The sequence below is a fragment of the Cetorhinus maximus genome, chromosome 2 (genome assembly GCF_964194155.1).
Source record: "Cetorhinus maximus chromosome 2, sCetMax3.hap1.1, whole genome shotgun sequence".
Taxonomy (NCBI): domain Eukaryota; kingdom Metazoa; phylum Chordata; class Chondrichthyes; order Lamniformes; family Cetorhinidae; genus Cetorhinus; species Cetorhinus maximus.
The window spans coordinates 226,595,557-226,623,131 of record NC_135880.1 but is presented as its reverse complement, the minus strand read 5'-3'; the positions used below and the strand labels follow the sequence as shown (position 1 = coordinate 226,623,131).

Sequence of the window (27,575 nt, the reverse complement as noted above, 5' to 3'; positions counted from 1 at the left end):
GGAAATCTGAAATAACAGCAAAAATTGCTGGAAACACCCAAAACAGAACCTTGTGCTCTCACTGGTGATGAGCTTGGAGGTGGGTAGGGCATTATGGGATGGTAGCATATCAGAACCCTGCTGACTCCCAGAGAATGAAGTTCTGGGTGGGAAGGTTCATGGTCAACCTGACATGATCTGTGTAAACCAATGTGTTAGCAGCACGGGCTACTTCTACAGTCAGTGTAGAGATATAGATGGAGGTGAAAGCACACGTGTAGTTGCTGCTGGATGTATTGTAAATAAACCTAATGTTTCCATTTAGAAAGTTGTCTGCAGATCAACTCTGTTACAAATGCAATGTTGGCATTTATTTCGAGAGGACTAGAATATAAAAGCAGGGATGTGCTGCTGAGGCTTTATAAGGCTCTGGTCAGACCACATTTAGAATATTGTGAGCAATTTTGGGCCCCATATCTCAGGAAGGATGTGCTGGCCCTGGAGAGGGTCCAGAGGAGGTTCACGAGAATGATCCCAGGAATGAAAGGCTTAACATACGAGGAACGTTTGAGGACTCTGGGTGTATACCCGATGCAGTTTAGAATGATGAGGGGGGATCTGATTGAAACTTACAGAATACTGAAAGGCCTGGATAGAGTGGATGTGGGGAAGATGTTTCCATTAGTAGGAGAGACTAGGACCCGAGGGCACAGCCTCAGAGTAAAGGGAAGACCTTTTAGAACAGAGATGAGGAGAAACTTCTTTAGCCAGAGAGTGGTGAATCTATGGAATTCATTGCCACAGAAGGCTGTGGATGCCAGGTCATTGAGTGTATTTAAGACCGAGATAGATAGGTTCTTGATTGGTAAGGGGATCAAAGGTTACGAGGAGAAGGCGGGAGAATGGGGTTGAGAAACTTATCAGCCATGATTGAATGGCGGAGCAGACTCGATGGGCTGAATGGCCTAATTTCTGCTCCTATGTCTTATGGTCTTAAATAGACGACTCGGCCACACTACAACAGTTCGGCTTTTCATTCCGTTAATTTCTCCAGTACTTTTTCTTTACTAGTATCAATTACAGTACTTTGAGTTCCTCATTCTCATTCGCCTCTTGGTCACCTCTGTTTTTACAAAATTTTATGCCTTCTAATGTAAAGACAGATACAAAATATTTTTTTAACTGCTTTATGATGATGATTACCTGCAACTTTATCATCAGCGAGTGATCAATTCTTCAGTCTACCCCCATTACGAGGTCTTTTTCTTTGTGTTCCTCCAACAGATCCGACAGAGAATGTAGAATTTGTGTTCCAGCCAAGGGTTGTGAAGGAGAAGGACAATATGACAATGAAGTGCAAATCTGATGGATCGTCGGATGTTGAGTACACCTTTTACAGAGTGCTGGTGAGGAGCTTTTCTGCTAGAGTGTCAAATCTGTAACTCGTTGATCAAGAAGTATTCAGTTTAGAAGATCATCAGTGTAATTTGATCATCGTAAGAAAAGAAAATCTCCCCCCCCACCCACCGCCTTTTCTCCTCTTTCTTAAAGCTGTGGACTGAATTGAATATAATGCCTTAGCATTAATAATGTTTTGTATTCTTCATGTACGAATCCAGACTGATTTTCAGCAATTACCTTGTGGGAGTCATGATCACAGCAAAGCTTAATTCCAATCCCACCTGATAACCACACTTTCCATCAGAATTCATTGGCTAATGGATGAATAGTGAAGAGTAGGAAATGTAGCTGTTCTGCTCACATCACCGACTGCCCCCCCCTCACAACGCCTGCCAGACCACTAACACACAATCTAGCTGAAGCACCTGACACACTTTGGGGGGGTTTTTTCTATAGAAAGGATTAGGAAAAAATATATCTTTGAAGGTGATGTTTTAAAGCATGGTGTGATCACAGGGTGAAAAGGGAACAGAGACAATATTTGATTAAAATCCGGATGATTTGATCTTTGATGACATTTTCCCAGACAATATGGTAATTTATTAGCCACAGAGTTGATAAACACCTCACCAGCAGTCTGTCAGGACATTGCTGATCCTTTTGGACTTTTTCTTTTTACTTACTGCTTCACAGGATGTGGGTGTTGCTGGCTAGGCCAGCATTTATTGCCCATCCCTAATTGCCCTTGAGAAGGTGGTGGTGAGCTGCCTTCTTGAACCGCTGCAGTCCATGTGGTGTAGGTACACCCACAGTGCTGTTAGGAAGGGAGTTCCAGGATTTTGACCCAGCGACAGTGAAGGAACGGCGATATATTTCCAAGTCAGGATGGTGAGTGGCTTGGAGGGGAACTTCCAGGTGGTGGTGTTCCCGTGTGTCTGCTGCCCTTGTGCTTCTAGGTGGTGTAGGCCAAAGGTTTGGAAGGTGCTGTTGAAGGAGCCTTGGGGAGCTGCTGCAGTGCATCTCGTAGATGGTACACACTGCTGCCAGGGAGCATCGGTGGGGGATGGACTGAATGATTAAGATGGTGGATGGAGTACCAATCAAGGGGCTGCTTTGTCTTGGACAGTGTCAAGCTCCTTGAGTGTTGTGGGAGCTGCACTCATCCAGGCAAGTGAAGAGTATTCCATCACACTCCCGACTTGTGCCTTGTAGATGGTGGACAGGCTTTGGGGAGTCAGGAGGTGAGTTACTCACGGCAGAATTCCCAGCAATTCCTAGCCTCTCACCTGCTCTTGTAGCCACAGCTGGTCCAGTTCAGTTTCTGGTCAATGATATTGATAGTGGGAGATTCAGTGATGGTATTGCCATTGAACATCAAGGGGTGATGGTTAGATTCTGTCTTTTTGGATATGGTCATTGTCTGGCACTTTTGTGGTGCAAATGTTACTTGCCACTTGTCAGCCTAAGCCTGGATATTGTCCAGGTCTTGCTGCATTTGGACATGGACTGCTTCAGTATCTGAGGAGTTGCAAATTAACATTGTGCAATTGTCAGTGAATAACCCCACTTCTAACGTTATGATGGAGGCAAGTTCTGAAGCAGCTGAAAATGGTTGGGCCTAGGATACTGCCCTGATACTGCAGCAATGTCCTGAGACTGAGATGATTGACCTCCAACAACCACAACCATCTTCCCTTGTGCTAGGTGTAACTCCAACCAGTGGAGAGTTTTCCCCTGATTCCAACTGACTCCAGTTTTGCTAGGGCTCCTTGATGCCACACTCGGTTAAATACTGCCTTGATGTCAAGGGCAGTCACTCCCACCTCACCTTGGGAATTCAGCTCTTTTGTCCATGTTTGGTCTAATGCTTCAATGAGTTCAGAAGCTGAGTGGCCCTGATGGAACCCAAAATGAGTGTCAGTGAGCAGGATATTGCTGAGTAAGTGCCGCTTGATACACCTGCCATCACTTTACTGATGATGGAGAGTAGACTGATGGGGCAGTAATTGGCCGAGTTGGATTTGTCCTGCTTTTTGTGTACAGGACATACCTGGGCAATTTTCCACATAGCCGGATTGATTCCAGTGTTGTAGCTGTACTGGAACAGCTTGGCTAGAGGCGCGGCAAGTTCTGGAGCACAAGTCTTCAGTGCTATTGCTGGAATATTGTCAGGGCCCATAGCCTTTGCAGTATCCAGTGCCTTCAGCCATTTCTTGATATCATGTGGAGTGAATCGAATTGACTGAAGACTGGCACCTGTGATGCTGGGGACCTCCGGAGGAGGCTGAGATGGATCATCCACTCGGCACTTCTGACTGAAGATTGTTGCAAATGCTTCAGCCTTATCTTTTGCACTGATGTGCTGGGCTCCTCCATCATTGAGGATGGAGATATTTGTGGAGCTTTCTCCTCCAGTGAGTTGTTTAATTGTCCACCACCATTCACGGCTAGATGTGGCAGGACTGCAAAGCTTAGATCTGACCCTTTAATTGCTGATCACTTAGCCCTGTCTCTCGCTTGCTGCTTATGCTGTTTGCACAAAATATCTTTTGTTGTAGCATCACCAGGTTGACACCTCATTTTTAGGTATGCCTGGTGCTGCTCCTGGCATGCCCTCCTGCACTCTTCATTGAACCAGGGTTGATCCCCTGGCTTGATGGTAATGGTTACAGATTGTACTTAAATACAATTCTGCTGCTGCAGATGGCCCACAGCACCTCATGGATGCCCAGTCCTGAGTTGCTAGTTCTGTTTTAAATCTATCCTATTTAGCACGGTGGTAGTACCTCATAACATGGTGGAGGGTATCCTCAATGTGAAGGTGGGACCAACATTGGAGTCATTGAGGAGGGTATGCTCAATGTGAAGACTCCTACCAACACTGTCATGGACAGATGCATCTGCGGCAAGCAGATTGGTGAGGATAAAATCAAGTAGGTTTTTCCCTCTTGTTTGTTCTCTCATCACCTGCCACAGGCCCAGTCCTGCAGCTGTGTCCTTTAGCACTTGGCCAGCTCGGTCAGTAGTGGTGCTACCGAGCCACTCTTGGTGATGGACATTGAAGTGCCCCACCCAGACTACATTCGGCACCCTTGCCACCCTCAGAGCTTCCTCCAAGTAGTGTTCAACATGGAGGAGCACTGATTCATCAGCTGAGGGAGGGCGGTACGTGGTAATCAGGAGGTTTCCTTGCCCATGTTTGACTTGATGCCATGAGACTTCATAGGGTCCAGATTCAATGTTGAGGACTCCCAGGGCAACTCCCTCCCAACTGTATAGCACTGTGCTGCCACCTCTGCCAGTGAGTCAGGATATACCCAGGGATGGTGATAGTGTATCAGGGACATTGTAAGGTATAATTCTGTGAGTATGTGAAGCTGTTACTTGATTAGTCTATGGGACAGCTCTCCCTATTTTGGCATAAGCCCCCAGATAGAAACAAAGAAAAGTACAGCACAGGAACAGGCCCTTCGGCCCTCCAAACCTGCGCCGATCATATTGCCTGTCAAACTAAAACATTTTGCACTTCCGGGGTCCGTATCCCTCTATTCCCATCCTATTCACGTATTTGTCAAGCTGCCTCTTAAACACCACTATCGTACCTGCTTCCACCACCTCCTCTGGCAGCGAATTCCAGACACTCACCACCCTCTACGTAAAAAACTTGCCCTGCACATCTCCTCTAAAGTTTTCTCCTCTCACCTTAAATCTATGTCCCCTAGTAATTGACTCTTCCACCCTGGGAAAAAGCTTCTGACTATCTACTCTGTCCATGCCACACATAATTTTGTAAACTTCTATCAAGTCACCCCTCAATCTCCGTCGCTCTAGTGAGAACAATCCGAGTTTCTCCAACCTCTCCTCATAGCTAATAACCTCCAGACCAGGCAGCATCCTGGTAAACCTCCTCTGCACCCTCTCCAATGCCTCCATATCCTTCTGGTAATGTGGTGACCAGAATTGCACGCAATATTCCAAGTGTGGCCTAACCAAGGTTCTATACAGCTGCAGCATGACTTCCCAGCTTTTATACTCAATACCCCTGCTGATGAAGGCAAGCATGCCATATGCCTTCCTGACTACTTTATCCACCTGCATTGCCACTTTCAGTGACCTGTGGGCCTGTACACCCAGATCCCTCTGCCCATCGATGCACTTAAGGGTTCTGCCATTTACTGTATAATTCCTACCTGTATTAGTTCTTCCAAAATGCATTACCTCGCATTTGTCCGGATAAACTCCATCTGCCATTTCTCTGCCCAAGTCTCCAACCGATCTACATCCCGTTGTATCCTTTGACAATCCTCTTCACTATCTGCAACTCCTCCAACCTTAGTGTCATCTGCAAACTTACTAATTAGCCCAGTTACATTTTCCTCCAAATCATTTATGTATACTGCAAACAGCAAAGGTCCCAGCACTGATCCCTGCGGAACACCACTAGTCACAGCTCTCCATTCAGAAAAGCACCCTTCCACTGCTACCCTCTGTCTTCTATGACCAAGCCAATTCTGTATCCATCTTGCCAGCTCACCTCTGATCCCGTGCGACTTTACCTTCTATACCAGTCTGCCATGAGGGACCTTGTCAAAGGCCTTACTGAAATCCATGTATATAACATCCACTGTCCTTCCATCGTCGATCATCTTTGTCACTTCCTCGAAAAACTCGATCAAGTTAGTGAGACACGACCTCCCCTTCACAAAACCATGCTGCCACTCACTAATACACCCATTTGCTTCCAAATGGTAGTAAATCCTGTCACGAAGAATCCTCTCCAATAATTTCCCTACCACTGACGTAAGGCTCACCCGCCTGTAATTTCCTGGATTAACCCTGCTTCCCTTCTTAAACAATGGAACAACATTGGCCATTTTCCAGTGCTCTGGGACCTCACCCGTAGCCAGTGAGGATACAAAGATTTCTGTCAAGGCCCCAGCAATCTCCTCCCTTGCCTCCCTCAGTACTCTGGGGTAGATCCCATCTGGCCCTGGGGACTTATCCACCTTAATATTCTTCAAGATGTCTAACACCTCTTTTTTGATCTCAACATGATCCAGGCTATCTACACACTCTTCCCTAGACAAATCGACCGCTAAGTCCTTCTCTTTGGTGAATACTGATGAGAAGTAGTCATTTAGTATCTCTCCCATTTCTTCTGGCTCCACACACAGATTCCCACCTCTGTCCCTGAGTGGGCTTACCCTTTCCCTGGCTACCCTCTTGCTTTTTACATATGTATAAAAGGCTTTGGGATTTTCCTTAATCCTGGTTGCCAGTGACTTTTCATGACCCCTTTTAGCCCTCCTGACTCCTTGCTTAAGTGTCTTCCTACTTTATTTATATTCTCCACGGGCTTCATCTGTTCCCAGCCTTCTAGCCCTTACGAATGCTTCCCTTTTCTTTTTGACTAATCTCACAATATCCTTCGTTATCCAAGGTTCCTGAAACTTGCCATACTTATCCTTCATCCTAGCAGGAACATGCCGGTCCTGAATTCTTATCAACTGACGTTTGAAAGCCCCCCACATGTCAGTTGTTGATTTGCCCTCAAACATCCGCCTCCAGTCTAGATTCCTCAGTTCCTGCCTAATATTGTTATAATTAGCCTTCCCCCAATTAAGCACCTTAACTCGAGAACTCCTGTTATCCTTATCCAGCAGTACCTTGAAACTTACTGAATTATGGTCACTTTTCCCGAAATGCTCCCCTACTGAAACTTCGACCACCTGGCCGGGTTCATTCCCTAATACCAGGTTCAGTATTGCCCCTTCCCTAGTTGGACTATCTACATATTGTCTCAGGAAGCCCTCCTGGATGCACCTTCCAAATTCTGCACCATCCAAACACCTAGCACTAAGTGATTCCCAGTCAATATAGGGAAGTTAAAATCACCCACAACAACCCTATTGCTTTTACATCTTTCCAAAATCTGCCTACATAACTGTTCCTCAATCTCCCGCCGGCAATTGGGAGGCCTATAGTAAACCCCCAACATTGTGACTGCACCCTTCCCATTTCAGAGCTCTACACATATTGCCTCGCTGCATGAGCCCACCGAGGTGTCCTCCTGTCATACAGCTGTGATAGTCTCCTTAACCAGCAGTGCAACTCCCCCACCTCTTCTACATCCCTCTCTATCCTGCCTGAAACATCTAAATCCTGGAACGTTTATCTGCCAATCCTGTCCATCCTTCAATCAAGTCTCCTTAATAGCAATAACATCATAGCCCCAAGTACTAATCCAAGCTCTAAACTAATCTGCCTTGCCTGTTATACTTCTCGCATTGAAACAAATGCATTTCAGACCCCCAGTCCCACTGTGTTCAGTAATTTCTCCCTGCCTGCTCTTCCTCTTAGTCCTACTGGCCATATTCACTGGTTCCCAGTCATTTATTTCACCTGCTGACCTAATTGCTCTGATTCTCACCCCCCTGCCATACTAGTTTAAACCCTCCCGAGTGACACTAGCAAACCTCACAGCCAGGATATTGGTGCCCCTCCAGTTTAGATGCAACCCGTCCTTCTTGTACAGGTCCCACCTGCCCCGGAAGAGATCCCAATGAACCAGATATCGGAAACCCTCCCTCCTACACCATCTGTTCAGCCACGTATTTAGCTGCACTATCTTCCTATTTCTAGCCTCACTGGCACGTGGCACAGGGAGTAATCCTGAGATTACAACCCGAGAGGTCCTGTTTTTTAACTTTCTGCCTTACTCCCTGAACTCCCGCTGCAGGACCTCATCACTCTTCCTGCCTATGTCGTTAGTACCAATATGTACCACGACCTCTGGCTGTTCTCCCTCCCCCTTCAGAATGTCCCGTACCCGATCAGAGACATCCTGGACCCTGGCACCAGGGAGGCAACATACCATCCTGGTGTCTCTTTCACGACAACAGAAGCGCCTATCTGAGCCCCTGACTATAGAGTCCCCTATGACAATTGCTCTTCTGTGCTTTGACCACCCCCTGCTGAACAACAGAGACAGCCGTGGTGCCACTGCTCTGGCTACTGCCGTTGTTTTCCCCTGATAGGCCATCCCCCCCCCACAACAGTATCCAAAATGGTATACCTGTTAGAGAGGGGGACAGCCACAAGGGATTTCTGCACTGACTGCCTGCTCCTTCTAGCGGTCACCCATCTATCTGTCTGTACCTTGGGTGTGACCACGTCTGTAAAACTCCTGTCAATGACGCTTTCCGCCACCTGAATGCTCCTAAGTGCATCCAACTGCTGCTCCAACCGAGATGTTAGTAAGGAGGACTTTGCAGGGTCGATAGGGCTGGGTTTGCCGTTGCCATTTCCAGTGCCTAGTTTGATGTCAGATGGTCCATCCGGCTTCATTGCTTTTAGACTTCGTAGCGGTTTGGTATAACTGAAGGGCTTGCTTGGCCATTTCTGAGGGCATTTAAAAGTCAACCACATTGCTGTGGGTCTGGAGTCACATGTAGGCCAGACCAGGTAAGGACGGCAGATTTCCATCCCTAAAGGACATTAGTGAACCAGATGGGTTTTAAAATGAGTCCTAATAGTGAGCGTGTGCCCACTTTCGTCTCTGTCTGGTACTTCGCAGGGAGTGACCCTCCTTCAGATATGATCTCGCCTCCCCTATCTTTCAGTCTGACCTCCCTACTTTCCACAACAGGCAGTGTGCTCAGAGCAGCAGCAGCAGCAGCTGTCATATATCAGTGGAATCTGCAGCTGTTGTGTGTTCCAGCTAGGGGACAGCTTATATAACAGCAAGCTGCACTTCCATTAGGGGAGCATTATCATCATGTTTGTACCACGCTAACAAGATACATTTCTTTTGAAAGTGAAAAAGAGTTTTCCTTTTAAAATATTATAATGAGTATTGTAAATCTAAAAAAGAATCCTATTTAAGATTTAACTTGCATACCCAGTTCCTTTAAGAACTCTGACGCATTACCATCATTTTGCTTGGCCATTACTTGTATTTTATTGCAATCTTATTTTCCATGACATCAGCTTTTTCTGGACCCCAATTCTCCTTCCAGTTTGCTGTGGTGGTGTTCATTAAAAGTGAAACAAAAATTAAATTGGCTGTAGCAAACATGCATAGCTTCCTCAAATGCCCTTTTCATTAATGAGATAAGTACTCTTTTGCAGCCATGTTTAATACTTGAAATTGGCCAAAGTATTTAAATTGTTAAATGGGACCTTTAATGACAAAGGCCTAAGTCATTTAAACTTTAAAGATGGTTTTCACTTACCATTTCAAACTGTGCCTGCCTCCAATCCATGTCCCCACCTCCATCCATCCTCAGGACACCTGAACTCCAGCCGCCTCGATCAAAATCTCAAACCTATCTGTGGTGGTCTCTTAATGAGCCCACAACGCTGTTCAGTGAGTCATTAATGGTGTGGGTCAGGTTTTCACCCATGGCCTTTCCCACACTGAACAAAATGGCGCTGAGGTGACATGGCGGTGGGATTTCCGGTCACCTTGCTCAGTGCCCATTCCTTTTGCTGCACTGCCTCTGTCCCATTTCTGGACCAAAAAAATCTGGCCCCTTGTGTCTTAATGTAGCATAGTGCAGGGCTCAGGAGAGGGGGCTATAGACGGTGCCAAATACTGAGACCCAGGTACTGAGGTTGGGGGCGGGTAGGGGATGGGGTGGAGGTGGTGGGGTGGGGTCGGGGGGGCACCTGGTCTCAGTGTAGTAAATAGAGTTTTTTGTTGTCTAGCCTGAGCTGCTAGAGCTGCAGACCTGAAAGACTGGCTTCAAAAAAAACTGGGAAATATCAACCTGATAGTTATGATTTCTTTTAAGCCAGTCTTTGAGGTCAGTTTCACTGACAGCTGCTGCACTGCTGCTTCCGACCTTTGGGCAGCTTCGTGGTTCCAGTTATTTTTCAAAACCCCCCATAAAACCATAAAAAGCTGCCTGAAGATCAGCGCCAGCTGTTCCTGTTTGCAGAAGCTGTCATGAGAGTGCTCTTGGTTAAATATCTGCTTGAAATATGGTAAGTTTTTATTTTGTTATTTATATTTGTTGTGTTTGTATTTGTGTATTTGTTTATTGTATCTGTAATTATTTTGGAGTTTGGAGCCAGTTGGATATGGTGTGTGTGGGGTGAGCGGGCTGGGTGGGTGCTGGGCTCTTAAACCAGCAAATAAGTAGCAGTGTAAATTTTCATTACGCCCTGAAATAGGCACAGTTCTGATGTGCTGTGTTGGTATACCAGAGGCTTGAGAATCTTCAGCCTCCTCAAAATAAATGTAAGAAACTAAAAACCAGGAGTGATGCAAAACAGGGTGTTGACTCACAATCGCCCATTTTATTACTCTTGCAAATGAAATCCCCTATTTGTCACTAGGAAATTGCTTAAAGAAAAGTTTTACAAATCTCTACTCCATCCTAGGTTCACCCCCAGTTAGGCTGTAAATTCACACTGTACAACACAATTTGTATGACAGCTTCTGGGGGAAGAGGAAACAACCCAGTTCTGGAATTAAGGCCATTCTGAATTTTTGTATCATTCTTCTCTGAAAAATTCAGATGAATATTTCAATCTACATTTTTCCTGAGTTGGTAGATGTCTGATTGACAAATCCTGGGGATAGTGTCATTAGCGTAAAAGGGGCAAATGCAATTTATGGTATATTGTTGGTTGGTGCCAGAGTCAGAATGATAAAGTTGTACTGTAGAGTTGAATTGTTTTGTAAATGTAGCGATTTCTTTGTAGTCACTTTCCTAACATCAGTTGATTGCTGTGTGATTAATTATCCTTAGAGAATCAGCATTGGGCCTCCAATTTCACCATTGCTACAGTCACTCTGCCTACTGCATGCAGGTATAATGGAAGAAAGAAAACCTGCGTTTATACAACATCTTTCACAATGTCCAAAATCGCTTTACAGCCAATTCTGTACTTTGAGTTATAGTCGTTGGCATAATGTAGGCAATGTTATCGAAATAGCGGAGCAGGGTCAAGGGGAATAAATGGCTGCCTCCTGCTCCTAATACATATGTTCATATGCCATTTGGATGCATGAGATGAGCTGGGCTAGACGGCCTTTGTCATCCATAATTATCTTGCAGACAGGGGGTGGAATCATGGCTGGAGTTTGTTTATTTTGTTGCTAATGGAAGTTTACTGTGAGCAGACTTCGTGGGGTGAGATTCCCGCGACAGGAGTGCGTAATGAGCTCATAGTGAATCTGTAACCTGTTTTACACTGCACATGATTCCCAAGAATCTTTTCCATTGACTAAAATTGTGTCCTTTTGTCTACTCACCTATTATCCCACTCTATCTTGGTGCTTTTATAAGTTTTTTGAAGTATTGAAATATTGTTATAAAGTGTGTTACGTAGTAGATATTGAAAATATATTGTAGTGAGAAGCAACAATCAACAGAGTCTTCAGACTTGCTGATTAAGAAAACACAGATCCAATTGTGAACCATTCAGTCTTTGTCCTCTGGCCTCTTAAAAGTTGTGTCACACAGAAACACCTGAGGGCTCCAATGCATCTTATTGACAATGAAGACCTATGTTGTTCAATCATTCCACTTTGTTGCTCAGAAGTTATTTGATGTTTCCACCCTTTGAGATTACTGATAAAATAGAATTGAGTTATGTCCCTTTTATGAAATATTTATATTCCATTATATCATGTACCCAGGCAGGAGAAAATTTCTATATCTTCCACAAATGGAAAAGATCTTGAGCAGTTTATCTGGGTTGCAAGTGTTGAATCTTTCCCTCCAAATATGAATTAACTGTCACTATGTCCATATGGTGCAATGTGCAGAACATGTTAATGAGGGCTGAGGCATCATTAAAATCAGCGTTAGTGTCTGCATTGTGTGATAAATAACTAATGGGATATTTTCTTGTCAAATTAACAATATTGCACAATGCTGTTAAAGTAAAGTTTGTACTCTATTTGTTTAATAGTCGTGGTGGGATCACCTATAGGGTGCACACAAACTAACACTGCATTATATCATTGCTGCTCTTAATACTAATGACCCATGCTGCATTTATATTGGAAGATATTTATAACTAGTTGCCACCCAATGGGTGTCATCATTTTACTCAGACCTTTCTGTGATTGTTTGATGGATTGATTGATTAACCTTGAAAGGTAAACAGATACCATGCATGATTGAGGGGGAAGGTTAAAGGGGGTGGAATAAGGGGCCCGGAAACAGGAGAAGGACCAGGGCCCATGATTTCTATACCTGGTACTGCTGTAGTGGCACACTGATTCTCACCAGCCATCGTTCCTGTCATGTACACACTGACCGTACATTCCAGATCTTTGTTCTGAAAAGCAGAAATTACTGACCAAAAGGTCAGCAACACAATAGCCCATAGTTTGATCCAATGAGTTTTGCACAGTGTCAGATGCAGGATCCTAAAGAGATGATAAGGTATTGAATAGATTACTTCTGAATCAAACATGCTGACCAATACTTCTTGTTAGAACTCAGATAGCTAGGCTGTGAAGGATAGAACACTGGAGCTCAATCTTTATTCATTTACAGAACAAACATTGCATATAATGCACCTCCTATCAACAACCCCTCCTTCAGCCTACACCGTATATATGAGCATAGGTAAATCCTCAAATTGTTCTCACCACCTGAATACAACTAACACCTGGAATACTGTGCGCAGTTTTGGTCTTCATATTTAATGAAGGGTATACATGCATTGGAGGTAGTACAGTAAAGGTTCACAGTAATAGTGATCATGAAACCATTGTTGATTGTCATTAAAAAAAACCCATCTGGTTCACTAATGTCCATTAGGGAAGGAAATTTGCCATCCTCACCTGGTCTGGCCTACATGTGACTCCATACCCACAACAATGTGGTTGACTCTTAACTGTCCCTCTATAATGGCCTAGCAAGCCACTCAGTTCTAATAAACCGCTACAAAGTCTAAAAGGAATGAGCTCTCACCCTAACAGCACTGTGGGTGTACCTATACCACATGGACTGCAGTAGTTCAAGAAGGCAGCTCATCACCTGAATACATTTACCACCTCAAGAGCAATTAGAGATGGGCAATAAATGCTGGTGTGACCAGCAATGCCCACATCCCATAAACGAATAAATGTAAAAAAATTGAGAGTGTGCATGATACACAGCAAACAGTGATCTTATCAGGGTAGCCATTATCCTGCAGGATAGCTTTGATGATTTGCCAATAAGGCCAATCTTAAAGCACGTGTAGGAATCCCAACACATATATTGACCAGTGAAGGTAGGCTTTAGAGAGAGGAGAGAACCGATTAGTGGATTTCTCAACTAGCACGTCGAGGAAGAGGTGCTTGTTAGACTGCTCCATTTCAAAGGTGAATTTGAGTGCAGCTGGTGTGCAATAATATGTGTAAGGAAATTCTTACATGCAGCTCCAGATTTACATATAGCAAATATATCATCTACACATTGGAAATATGCAAGATGTAGTTGGTTAGGAGCATTCCAGGGAAAACACGTTTCTTATGGACACCGATGAAAATGTTAGCGGGAGGTGGGCCTAAGGGATCCCCTGGTGAGTTGCTAAGTTCATAAGTTCAATGACTACAGATTCAGAAAATGACAATACTTCTAGATTGCTATGATATAGTGATATGGCACAAATGTCTACGGCTTCCTTGAGCGGCAAATTGAGTTGGCAATGTTGAACGAGCACATGGACAGATGTATAATTAACATTCCTGACAGCATCAGTGCTGTATCCATCATTGCTGAGCAAAAATAATCTAACACAAGACTTTCTGAGCACTCTGAGGTTAGTCAGATGGAAGTATTCTTTGTTACAATAACTGTACTCCCCTTCTGATGAACAGGATGGACAGGATGAGGAGATCCTTGACAGCATTGGAAACACCTTGGAGTTTAATGGAGTGCAACGAATGGACAGTGGTGTTTATGGCTGTAGAGTACTGGACTTTGATGTATTACACAAGGATTTTAACACAAACAAGACAATAACAATCAATTGTATGTATTTTTTTCTCTTCCCTTTTTCCCTTTGTCCTCTCCTAAAAATTCCAATGCTACAAATGCCAGCTTCCGTATGGTATGCACGTATTAGTGATGATTCTTCATGTATCTGTAAAATTAGGGATCCAAGTGGGACCAAAAACTACCTTGCTGATATCACTGACTTTCAAGACAATTGAGTTGTCATAGCATGTATTATGCAAACTCTGAAGATCTCCAAAAGAACAGGCTGAATTTCATTCTTGTGAGGAATGTGTAATAGAACATGAATTTGTACAAGATTGTGGAACATTGCAAGGCTCGGGGAAACCCATTTACATGTCTTTCATAGAATTTTTAAATGTAAGGTTTCATGAATAAATTGAAATTAATGACCTCTAATGGGAGGATGGATGGGAGAGTCACTGGAAAGAAAATGAGGCAAGTTTGGTCACTGTCATCCATTCTGTTCAATGTCTTCATCAGTGATGTGTAGTATATGTTATAAGGTACATCCTCAGCATACATTTTGGCCATTTTTGAAAGGCTAGAATGCTCATTCATGCAGATAATTTTGTGATGTTGGTGAGTCCATTACATCATGCTCACTATCTTGAACAATAGGGTAAATAGTGGTAAATGACAGTGGGTTCCCCCAGGTGCAGTGTTATGGCTTTGCACAGTTCAACACATGATCGCAAAGGTATGGTTAGAAGATAGAAAGGTCATTTGTCCCATTTGTTAAGTAAGGTGAATTCTAATTTTAGGACAGTCCTTTGGGGCTAAGCTGAGAAGGGCCAAAGGGCACATTGGTCTTTTTCCACCCACAGGAAAGCCCAGAGCAGTTTAAATTTTTGGCCTATAAAAAAAAATCATCCTTTATGCTTCAAAACTCCAAACCTAGAACAGAAAATCCTCCTTTGTTGTATGTGCAATATCCAGGCCTGTAATCTGTGGCAAAAATGGGAAGCTGTTGCAGGGAGCAGGGCTCTGGCCTTACACTAATCTGTTACCAAGTCTATTGAAAGGGCAGTCAGCCACACACCGGGCATCTTTTTGCTAAAACCCCTCACACAAGGACCCGAATTAAGTAGTTACAGATGAGCAAGCCTGGTGCATTTGAAATCTAGCCTGTCGTGGCGTTTGTTGATTTGTTATGCAGGCTGAAGGTTAATATCCACCAAATAGCTGAAGAGGAAAAAGAGAGAGATTTGATCTTACATAGTGCCTTTCATGACCATCCAAAGTCCCAAGATGCTTTACAGCCAATTCAGTACTTTTGAAGTGTAGTCAATGTAGGAAAAGAGGCAAAGATGTGCACAGCAAACGTTCACAAACAGCAATGTGAAAATGACCCGAAAATCTGTTTTTGTGATGTTAGCTGAGGAGTAAATATTGGCTAGAACACTAGAAATAACTTTCCTGCTCTTCTTCAAAATAGTGCCATGGAATCTTTTACGTCCACCTGAGAGGGCAGACGATCTCAGTTTAATGGCACTTCCAAAAGACAGCATTTTTGACAGTGCAGCACTCCCTCTGTACTGCACTAGCATGTCAAACTATATTTTGTGCTCAAGTCCCAGAGTGGGAGTTGAACCCACCAACTTCAGACTCAAGAGGGCTACCCAGTGAGCCACAGCTGACACTTACGGATACTAGCTGTCAAAGACATTAGCTGGAGACAGGGTATGAGAATAAGTGCTCATACAGCCAGGGTTCAGTTTAGGAATTGGAGACAAGCAATTGCGGCTAGAGTTGTACACTTCGAAATGACAGAGCCATGACTGGTGAGTTCATATTGTGGTTAGAGGGTGAGGGGAATGTATTTACATTTTAGTGGTGGGTTGTGCTGTTTGTGAAGAGCTCCTGGTTTTTCTTTTTCACTTTCAGTTGTTTATGGTTAAGCAATGGCTGTTCTCCTGGGAAGTTAGGTAAGAAGGGTCACTTTGGGATTAAGGTGATCCCAAGGTGAGACACTTAGGCAGAGGAGATCTGAGTCCAGTCAACTTTGTGTGGAAAGGTTTAGTAATCCCATATCTGAGCTACAGGCCTTGGCTTTTGCCAAATTAAGATCTCTGTATTTGTTTAAGTCAGATGTTCACGTGGGATGAGAATTAGCTTGAATTTCTATCTGCCAGAATAGAGCAAAGTAGATTTTTCAGTGGTTGGTGTCAAGATTCTTGAGCATAATATAGGGTTTCCACATATGTCAGATACCAAGGTGGCCAAAAAATAGATGGTCCCAAACAGATCGCGTCAATAAACTATTTTGCTGTTTGGGCATTGAACCAATCCTGATCCTTTCCTTAGCCAACATGGTAAAGGCATTGCAGCGGTAGGAGATCAGGATTAGGGACCCTGGCTGGTGTTTGTCTTCCCTGCCCATGGGCACCCTTACTGGCTGAAACTCAATGCAGATCAGGAACTGCGCCTGGCATCTTTCTGCCCCATATTGCTCAGTGCCACACTGGAAGCTGTCATCACTCAGTGAACCATCAGGCATGCTGAAGGGTCAGGTTCCTGTTCAATGTGAAGATTAAGGGACACAGAAGCTGTTTAATCAAGATAACAAGCAATTGAGTTTCTCTTCCTTTCTGCTATCTTCCAACAGATCTGGATCCTATTGCATTGAAACCAAACGGACCATATATTTTTATGGAGGGTGACAAAAATAAAAGTATATATTGTAGTGCAAAGGGGTCACAACAGACATCTGTGATTTGGAAAAAACACAAGGTAGGAGTAAAACCCATAGAATGATTCTTGAAAGAACCTTTGGGGTTAATTTCCTCTTTGCATAATATTTAGTAGAACACTCTGATATGTCCCACATGCTTTGAGGAATTTCCCACTCTTTATGCTTATTAACCATCTCCTGATTACTCCTACAGAAGACAGTCAGCCCTGAAAACATGCTTCAACTACCAGTGGCTACATTTGAAGATTCTGGAAACTACACCTGTGAAGTTACAGTCCAGAATGTTCCAAGCCTGACACAACAAAAATCCATCAGCATTATTGTCAAAGGTGAGAGCAGCCAATCAGTAAAATCACTCGGCACATCCTGTACGCTGTTAATGTATTATAACCTGACACTTGCTTTGATACATCGCTCTTAATTGTAACATCCTGATATAAATCACACTCTCACTGCAACACTCTGATATACCCCACACCTCGTATTAAAACACCCTGATATACCCCACTCCCCTCATAGTAGTTATTTTTAAAAATGAGTGATAAAGGTAACCATCAGAGGGTGAGGAGGAGTGGATCTGGCTCACTCCCAGTCTCAGAGTGCTCAACTCACTTACCCTCGCCCTCTGTGTGAGTGGGTGTGTGTTAGTGTATGGGTTGAGGTGAGTGAGAACCCTGAGACTGGGAGTAAGCCAGACACACACACACTGCCTCTCTCTGCCTAATGAGCACTGTCCTTCCCCCTCGCTTGTGCACGTGCTTTCTCTCCCCAAACTCTCTCTCCGCCTCTCATGCGCGTACTCCCTCTCCTCCCTCGCGCGCACTCTTGCTCCTCCCTCTCACACGTACCCTCTCTCTCACTTGTCCCTCATGCTCTCTCTCTAGCACCCACCTCTTGCGCAGGCTCCACCCTCTCACACGCGCGCTCTCTTGCATCCCCTCGTACATGCACTCCTTCTCGCTTCGCCGCTTACGCACACACTTTCTCCCCCATGATGCGCGTGCACTCTCTCTCGCGCCTGCTCACTCTCACTCCCCCCTTGCACATGCTCTCTCTCTCTCCTGTTTCCCCCTCTCTCGAACGTGCTCTCACGCATGCTCCCCCTCCCTCGCTCCCTATCATGCACGTGCGCTCACTCTCTCTCCCTTCCTCCCCATCGCCCCTCTCATGCAAGCGCATTCTCCCTCTCTCCCCCTCACTCTCGCTCGCTCTCCCTCTCTCCCACTCACTCTCGCTCTCCCTCTCACCCCCTCACTCTCGCTCGCTCTCTCTCTCTCCCCCTCACTCTCGCTCGCTCTCCTCTCCCACTCACTCTCGCTCGCTCTCCCTCTCTCCCCCTCACTCTCGCTCGCTCTCCCTCTCTCCCACTCACTCTCGCTCGCTCTCCCTCTCTCCCACTCACTCTCGCTCTCCCTCTCTCCCCCTCACTCTCGCTCTCCCTCTCTCCCCCTCACTCTCACTCTCCCTCTCTCCCCCTCACTCGCGCTCGCTCTCCCTCTCTCCCACTCACTCTCGCTCTCCCTCTCTCCCACTCACTCTCGCTCTACCTCTCTCCCCGTCACTCTCGCTCTCCCTCTCTCCCACTCACTCTCGCTCGCTCTCCCTCTCTCCCACTAACTCTCGCTCGCTCTCCCTCTCTACCCATCACTCACACTCGCTCTCCCTCTCTCCCACTCACTCTCGCTCTCCCTCTCTACCCCTCACTCTCGCTCTCCCACTCTCCCCCTCACTCTCGCTCTCCCTCTCTCCCCCTCACTCGCGCTCGCTCTCCCTCTCTCCCACTCACTCTTGCTCTCCCTCTCTCCCACTCACTCTCGCTCTCGCTCTCTCCCACTCACTCTCGCTCTTCCTCTCTCCCCCTCACTCTCGCTCGCTCTCCCTCTCTCCCCCTCACTCTCGCTCGCTCTCCCTCTCTCCCCCTCACTCTCGCTCGCTCTCCCTCTCTCCCACTCACTCTCGGTCGCTCTCCCTCTCTCCCACTCACTCTCGCTCTCCATCTCTCCCCCTCACTCTCGCTCGCTCTCCGTCTCTCCCCCTCACTCTCGCTCGCTCTCCCTCTCTCCCACTCACTCTCGCTCGCTCTCCCTCTCTCCCACTCACTCTCGCTCTCCCTCTCTCCCCCTCACTCTCGCTCTCCCTCTCTCCCCCTCACTCTCGCTCTCCCTCTCTCCCCCTCACTCGCGCTCGCTCTCCCTCTCTCCCACTCACTCTCGCTCTCCCTCTCTCCCACTCACTCTCGCTCTACCTCTCTCCCCGTCACTCTCGCTCTCCCTCTCTCCCACTCACTCTCGCTCGCTCTCCCTCTCTCCCAGTAACTCTCGCTCGCTCTCCCTCTCTACCCATCACTCACGCTCGCTCTCCCTCTCTCCCACTCACTCTCGCTCTCCCTCTCTACCCCTCACTCTCGCTCTCCCTCTCTCCCCCTCACTCGCGCTCGCTCTCCCTCTCTCCCACTCACTCTCGCTCTCCCTCTCTCCCACTCACTCTCGCTCTCCCTCTCTCCCACTCACTCTCGCTCTCCCTCTCTCCCACTCACTCTCGCTCTCCCTCTCTCCCCCTCACTCTCGCTCTCCCTCTCTCCCACTCACTCTCGCTCGCTCTCCCTCTCTCCCACTAACTCTCGCTCGCTCTCCCTCTCTACCCATCACTCACACTCGCTCTCCCTCTCTCCCACTCACTCTCGCTCTCCCTCTCTACCCCTCACTCTCGCTCTCCCACTCTCCCCCTCACTCTCGCTCTCCCTCTCTCCCCCTCACTCGCGCTCGCTCTCCCTCTCTCCCACTCACTCTCGCTCTCCCTCTCTCCCACTCACTCTCGCTCTCCCTCTCTCCCACTCACTCTCGCTCTCCCTCTCTCCCACTCACTCTCGCTCTCGCTCTCTCCCACTCACTCTCGCTCTTCCTCTCTCCCCCTCACTCTCGCTCGCTCTCCCTCTCTCCCCCTCACTCTCGCTCGCTCTCACTCTCTCCCGCTCACTCTCGCTCGCTCTCCCTCTCTCCCACTCACTCTCGCTCGCTCTCCCTCTCTCCCATTCACTCTCGCTCTCCATCTCTCCCCCTCACTCTCGCTCGCTCTCCGTCTCTCCCCCTCACTCTCGCTCGCTCTCCCTCTCTCCCACTCACTCTCGCTCGTTCTCCCTCTCTCCCACTCACTCTCGCTCTCCCTCTCTCCCCCTCACTCTCGCTCTCCCTCTCTCCCCCTCACTCTCGCTCTCCCTCTCTCCCCCTCACTCGCGCTCGCTCTCCCTCTCTCCCACTCACTCTCGCTCTCCCTCTCTCCCACTCACTCTCGCTCTACCTCTCTCCCCGTCACTCTCGCTCTCCCTCTCTCCCACTCACTCTCGCTCGCTCTCCCTCTCTCCCACTAACTCTCGCTCGCTCTCCCTCTCTACCCATCACTCACGCTCGCTCTCCCTCTCTCCCACTCACTCTCGCTCTCCCTCTCTACCCCTCACTCTCGCTCTCCCTCTCTCCCCCTCACTCGCGCTCGCTCTCCCTCTCTCCCACTCACTCTCGCTCTCCCTCTCTCCCACTCACTCTCGCTCGCTCTCCCTCTCTCCCACTAACTCTCGCTCGCTCTCCCTCTCTACCCATCACTCACGCTCGCTCTCCCTCTCTCCCACTCACTCTCGCTCTCCCTCTCTACCCCTCACTCTCGCTCTCCCTCTCTCCCCCTCACTCGCGCTCGCTCTCCCTCTCTCCCACTCACTCTCGCTCTCCCTCTCTCCCACTCACTCTCGCTCTCGCTCTCTCCCACTCACTCTCGCTCTCCCTCTCTCCCACTCACTCTCGCTCTCGCTCTCTCCCACTCACTCTCGCTCTCCCTCTCTCCCACTCACTCTCGCTCGCTCTCCATCTCTCCCCCTCACTCTCGCTCGCTCTCCCTCTCTCCCCCTTACTCTCGCTCGCTCTCCCTCTCTCCCCCTCACTCTCGCACGCTCTCCGTCTCTCCCCCTCACTCTCGCTCGCTCTCCCTCTCTCCCACTCACTCTCGCTCTCGATCTCTCCCCCTCACGCTCGCTCCCTCTCCCTCTCTCCCCCTCACTCTTGCTCGCTCTCCCTCTCTCCCACTCGCTCTCGATCACTCCCCCTCACTGTCGCTCGCACTCCCTCTCTCCCCCTCACTCTCGCACGCTCTCCCTCTCTCCCACTCACTCTCGCTCTCGATCTCTCCCCCTCACTCTCGCTCGCTCTCCCTCTCTCCCCCTCACTCTCGCTCGGTCTCCCTCTCTCCCCCTCACTCTGGCTCGCTCTCCCTCTCTCCCCCTCACTCTCGCTCGCTCTCCCTCTCTCCCCCTCACTCTCGCTCGCTCTCCCTCTCTCCGCCTCACTCTCGCTCGCTCTCCCTCTCTCCCCCTTACTCTCGCTCGCTCTCCCTCTCTTCCCCTCACTCTCGCACGCTCTCCGTCTCTCCCCCTCACTCTCGCTCGCTCTCCCTCTCTCCCACTCACTCCCGCTCTCGATCTCTCCCCCTCACTCTCGCTCGCTCTCCCTCTCTCCCACTCACTCTCGCTCGCACTCCTCTCCCACTCACTCACGCTCTCGATCTCTCCCCCTCACTCTCGCTCGCTCTCGATCTCTCCCCCTCACTCTCGCTCCCTCTCCCTCTCCCCCTCACTCTCGCTCTCTCTCCCTCTCTCCCCCTCACTCTCGCTCGCTCTCCTCTCCCACTCACTCACGCTCTCCCTCTCTCCCCCTCACTCTCGCTCGCTCTCCCTCTCTCCCCCTCACTCTCGCTCGCTCTCCGTCTCTCCCCCTCACTCTCGCTCGCTCTCCGTCTGTCCCCCTCACTCTCGCTCACTCTCCGTCTCTCCCCCTCACTCTCGCTCGCTCTCCGTCTTTCCCCCTCACTCTCGCTCGCTCTCCGTCTCTCCCCCTCACTCTCGCTCGCTCTCCGTCTCTCCCCCTCACTCTCGCTCGCTCTCCTCTCCCACTCACGCTCTCGATCTCTCCCCCTCACTCTCGCTCGCTCTCCCTCTCTCCCCCTCACTCTCGCTCGCTCTCCCTCTCTCCCCCTCACTCTCGCTCACTCTTCCTCTCTCCCCCTCACTCTCGCTCGCTCTCCCTCTCTCCCCCTCACTCTCGCTCGCTCTCCCCCTCTCCCACTCTCGTTCGCTCTCCCTCTCTCCCCCTCACTCTCGCTCGTGCTCTCGATCTCTCCCCCTCACGCTCGCTTGCTCTCCCACTCTCCCCCTCAGTCTCGCTCGCTCTCCCTCTCACTCACGCTCTCGATCTCTCCCCCTCACTCTCGCTCACTCTCCCTCTCTCCCCCTTACTCTCGCTCGCTCTCCCTCTCTCCCCCTCACTCTCGCACGCTCTCCGTCTCTCCCCCTCACTCTCGCTCTCGATCTCTCCCCCTCACTCTCGCTCGCTCTCCCTCTCTCCCACGCACTCTCGCTCGCTCTAATGTCCCACTCACTCACGCTCTCGATCTCACCCCCTTACTCTCGCTCGCTCTCCCTCTCCCCCTCACTCTCGCTCACTCTCCTCTCCCACTCACTCACGCTCTCGATCTCTCCCTCTCACTCTCGCTCGCTCTCCGTCTCTCCCCCTCACTCTCGCTCGCTCTAATGTCCCACTCACTCACGCTCTCGATCTCACCCCCTCACTCTCGCTCGCTCTCCCTCTCCCCCTCTCGCTCTCTCTCCCTCTCTCCCCCTCACTCTCGCTCACTCTCCTCTCCCACTCACTCACGCTCTCCCTCTCTCCCCCTCACGCTCGCTCGCTCTCCCTCTCTCCCCCTCACTCTCGCTCGCTCTCCCTCTCTCCCCCTCACTCTCGCTCGCTCTCCCTCTCTCCCCCTCACTCTCGCTCGCTCTCCGTCTCTCCCCCTCACTCTCGCTCGCTCTCCGTCTCTCCCCCTCACTCTCGCTCGCTCTCCGTCTCTCCCCCTCACTCTCGCTCGCTCTCCGTCTCTCCCCCTCACTCTCGCTCGCTCTCCGTCTCTCCCCCTCACTCTCGCTCTCTCTCCTCTCCCACTCACGCTCGCAATCTCTCCCCCTCACTCTCGCTCGCTCTCCCTCTCTCCCCCTCACTCTCGCTCGCTCTCCCTCTCTCCCCCTCACTCTCGCTCGCTCTCCATCTCTCCCCCTCACTCTCGCTCGCTCTCCCTCTCTCCCACTCTCGCTCGCTCTCCCTCTCTCCCCCTCACTCTCGCTCGCTCTCCCTCTCTCACACTCACTCACGCTCTCGACCTCTCCCGCTCACGCTCGCTTGCTCTCCCTCTCTCCCCCTCACTCTCGCTCGCTCTCCCTCTCTCCCACTCACTCTCGCTCTCGATCTCTCCCCCTCACTCTCGCTCGCTCTCCCTCTATCCCCCTCACTCTGGCTCGCTCTCCCTCTCTCCCCCTCACTCTCGCTAGCTCTCCCTCTCTCCCCCTCACTCTCGCTCGCTCTCCTCTTCCACTCACTCACGCTCTCCCTAACTCCACCTCACTCTCGCTCGCTCTCCCTCGCTCCCTCTCACTCTTGCTCTCGATCTCTCCCCCTCACTCTCACTCGCTCTCCCTCTCGCCCCCTCACTCTCGCTCGCTCTCCCTCTCTCCCCCTCACTCTCGCTCGCTCTCCCTCTCTTCCACTCGCTCTCGATCTCTCCCCCTCACTCTCGCTCTCTCTCCCTCTCTCCCCCTCACTCTCCCTCTCTCCCCCTCACTCTCGCTCGCTCTCCCTCTCTCCCCCTCACTCTCGCTCGCTCTCCCCCTCTCCCACTCTCGCTCGCTCTCCCTCTCTCCCCCTCACTCTCGCTCGTGCTCTCGATCTCTCCCCCTCACGCTCGCTTGCTCTCCCTCTCTCCCCCTCACTCTCGCTCGCTCTCCCTCTCACTCACGCTCTCGATCTCTCCCCCTCACTCTCGCTCGCTCTCCCTCTCTCCCCCTTACTCTCGCTCGCTCTCCCTCTCTCCCCCTCACTCTCGCACGCTCTCCGTCTCTCCCCCTCACTTTCGCTCTCAATCTCTCCCCCTCACTCTCGCTCGCTCTCCCTCTCTCCCACGCACTCTCGCTCGCACTCCTCTCCACTCACTCACGCTCTCGATCTCTCCCTCTCACTCGCTCTCCGTCTTTCCCCCTCACTTCGCTCGCTCTCCTGTCCCACTCAATCACGCTCTCGATCTCACCCCCTCACTCTCTCTCGCTCTCCCTCTCCCCCTCACTCTCGCTCTCTCTCCCTCTCTCCCCCTCACTCTCACTCACTCTCCTCTCCCACTCACTCACGCTCTCCCTCTCTCCCCCTCACGCTCGCTCGCTCTCCCTCTCTCCCCTCACTCTCGCTCGCTCTCCCTCTCTCCCCCTCACTCTCGCTCGCTCTCCCTCTCTCCCCCTCACTCTCGCTCGCTCTCCGTCTCTCCCCCTCACTCTCGCTCGCTCTCCGTCTCTCCCCCTCACTCTCGCTCGCTCTCCCACTCACTCTCGCTCTCCCTCTCACCCCCTCACTCTCGCTCGCTCTCTCTCTCTCCCCCTCACTCTCGCTCGCTCTCCTCTCCCACTCACTCTCGCTCGCTCTCCCTCTCTCCCCCTCACTCTCGCTCGCTCTCCCTCTCGCCCACTCACTCTCGCTCGCTCTCCCTCTCTCCCACTCACTCTCGCTCTCCCTCTGTCCCCCTCAAACTCGCTCTCCCTCTCTCCCCCTCACTCTCGCTCTCCCTCTCTCCCCCTCACTCGCGCTCGCTCTCCCTCTCTCCCACTCACTCTTGCTCTCCCTCTCTCCCACTCACTCTCGCTCTACCTCTCTCCCCGTCACTCTCGCTCTCCCTCTCTCCCACTCACTCTCGCTCGCTCTCCCTCTCTCCCACTAACTCTCGCTCGCTCTCCCTCTCTACCCATCACTCACACTCGCTCTCCCTCTCTCCCACTCACTCTCGCTCTCCCTCTCTACCCCTCACTCTCGCTCTCCCTCTCTCCCCCTCACTCTCGCTCTCCCTCTCTCCCCCTCACTCGCGCTCGCTCTCCCTCTCTCCCACTCACTCTCGCTCTCCCTCTCTCCCACTCACTCTCGCTCTCGCTCTCTCCCACTCACTCTCGCTCTCCCTCTCTCCCACTCACTCTCACTCGCTCTCCCTCTCTCCCACTCACTCTCGCTCTCCATCTCTCCCCCTCACTCTCGCTCGCTCTCCCTCTCTCCCCCTCACTCTCGCTCGCTCTCCCTCTCTCCCCCTCACTCTCGTTCGCTCTCCCTCTCTCCCCCTCACTCTCGCTCGCTCTCCCTCTCTCCCCCTCACTCTCGCTCGCTCTCCGTCTCTCCCCCTCACTCTCGCTCGCTCTCCGTCTCTCCCCCTCACTCTCGCTCGCTCTCCCTCTCTCCCACTCACTCTCGCTCTCCCTCTCACCCCCTCACTCTCGCTCGCTCTCTCTCTCTCCCCCTCACTCTCGCTCGCTCTCCTCTCCCACTCACTCTCGCTCGCTCTCCCTCTCTCCCCCTCACTCTCGCTCGCTCTCCCTCTCTCCCACTCACTCTCGCTCGCTCTCCCTCTGTCCCACTCACTCTCGCTCTCCCTCTCTCCCCCTCAAACTCGCTCTCCCTCTCTCCCCCTCACTCTCGCTCTCCCTCTCTCCCCCTCACTCGCGCTCGCTCTCCCTCTCTCCCACTCACTCTTGCTCTCCCTCTCTCCCACTCACTCTCGCTCTACCTCTCTCCCCGTCACTCTCGCTCTCCCTCTCTCCCACTCACTCTCGCTCGCTCTCCCTCTCTCCCACTAACTCTCGCTCGCTCTCCCTCTCTACCCATCACTCACACTCGCTCTCCCTCTCTCCCACTCACTCTCGCTCTCCCTCTCTACCCCTCACTCTCGCTCTCCCTCTCTCCCCCTCACTCTCGCTCTCCCTCTCTCCCCCTCACTCGCGCTCGCTCTCCCTCTCTCCCACTCACTCTCGCTCTCCCTCTCTCCCACTCACTCTCGCTCTCGCTCTCTCCCACTCACTCTCGCTCTCCCTCTCTCCCACTCACTCTCACTCGCTCTCCCTCTCTCCCACTCACTCTCGCTCTCCATCTCTCCCCCTCACTCTCGCTCGCTCTCCCTCTCTCCCCCTCACTCTCGCTCGCTCTCCCTCTCTCCCCCTCACTCTCGTTCGCTCTCCCTCTCTCCCACTCACTCTCGCTCTCCATCTCTCCCCCTCACTCTCGCTCGCTCTCCCTCTCTCCCCCTCACTCTCGCTCGCTCTCCCTCTCTCCCACTCACTCTCGCTCGCTCTCCCTCTCTCCCACTCACTCTCGCTCTCCATCTCTCCCCCTCACTCTCGCTCGCTCTCCGTCCCTCCCCCTCACTCTCGCTCGCTCTCCCTCTCTCCCACTCACTCTCGCTCGCTCTCCCTCTCTCCCGCTCACTCTCGCTCTCCCTCTCTCCCCCTCACTCTCGCTCTCCCTCTCTCCCCCTCACTCGCGCTCGCTCTCCCTCTCTCCCACTCACTCTCGCTCTCCCTCTCTCCCACTCACTCTCGCTCTCCCTCTCTCCCACTCACTCTCGCTCTCCCTCTCTCCCACTCACTCTCGCTCTACCTCTCTCCCCGTCACTCTCGCTCTCCCTCTCTCCCACTCACTCTCGCTCGCTCTCCCTCTCTCCCACTAACTCTCGCTCGCTCTCCCTCTCTACCCATCACTCACGCTCGCTCTCCCTCTCTCCACTCACTCTCGCTCTCCCTCTCTACCCCTCACTCTCGCTCTCCCTCTCTCCCCCTCACTCTCGCTCTCCCTCTCTCCCCCTCACTCGCGCTCGCTCTCCCTCTCTCCCACTCACTCTCGCTCTCACTCTCTCCCACTCACTCTCGCTCTCGCTCTCTCCCACTCACTCTCGCTCTCCCTCTCTCCCACTCACTCTCGCTCGCTCTCCCTCTCTCCCACTCACTCTCGCTCTCCATCTCTCCCCCTCACTCTCGCTCTCTCTCCCCTCACTCTCGCTCGCTCTCCCTCTCTCCCCCTCACTCTCGCTCGCTCTCCCTCTCTCCCACTCACTCTCGCTCTCCATCTCTTCCCTCACTCTCGCTCGCTCTCCGTCTCTCCCCCTCACTCTCGCTCGCTCTCCTCTCCCACTCACTCACGCTCTCGATCTCTCCCCCTCACTCTCGCTCGCTCTCCCTCTCTCCTCCTCACTCTCGCTCGCTCTCCGTCTCTCCCCCTCACTCTCGCTCGCTCTCCTCTCCCACTCACTCACGCTCTCGATCTCACCCCCTCACACCCGCTCGCCCTCCGTCTCTCCCCCTCACTCTCGCTCGCTCTCCTCTCCCACTCACTCACGCTCTCGATCTCTCCCCCTCACTCTCGCTAGCTCTCCCTCTCTCCCCCTCACTCTCGCTCGCTCTTCCTCTCTCCCCTCACTCTCGCTCGCTCTCCTCTCCCAGTCACTCACACTCTCGATCTCTCCCCCTCACTCTCGCTCGCTCTCCGTCTCTCCCCCTCACTCTCGTTCGCTCTCCTCTCCCACTCACTCACGCACTCGATCTCTCCCCCTCACTCTCGCTCGCTCTCCTTCTCTCCCCCTCACTCTGGCTCGCTCTCCCTCTCTCCTCCTCACTCTCGCTCGCTCTCCCTCTCTCCCCCTCA

At 50.9% G+C, this 27,575-nt stretch overlaps 1 protein-coding gene across 4 annotated transcripts in view; it reads left to right on the top strand.

Moving 5' to 3' along the window:
* The window catches only part of LOC144671549 (basal cell adhesion molecule-like), a 253,895-nt gene that overhangs the window by 202,881 nt on the left and 23,439 nt on the right, over positions 1 to 27,575 (top strand). For all 4 annotated transcript variants that reach the window (XM_078533520.1, XM_078533528.1, XM_078533506.1 and 1 more), the window contains 4 exons: positions 1,264 to 1,385; positions 14,213 to 14,366; positions 16,960 to 17,084; positions 17,240 to 17,375. In XM_078533520.1, the coding sequence (XP_078389646.1) occupies positions 1,264 to 1,385; positions 14,213 to 14,366; positions 16,960 to 17,084; positions 17,240 to 17,375 (537 nt within the window). The remainder of the gene's footprint in view (positions 1 to 1,263; positions 1,386 to 14,212; positions 14,367 to 16,959; positions 17,085 to 17,239; positions 17,376 to 27,575) is intronic.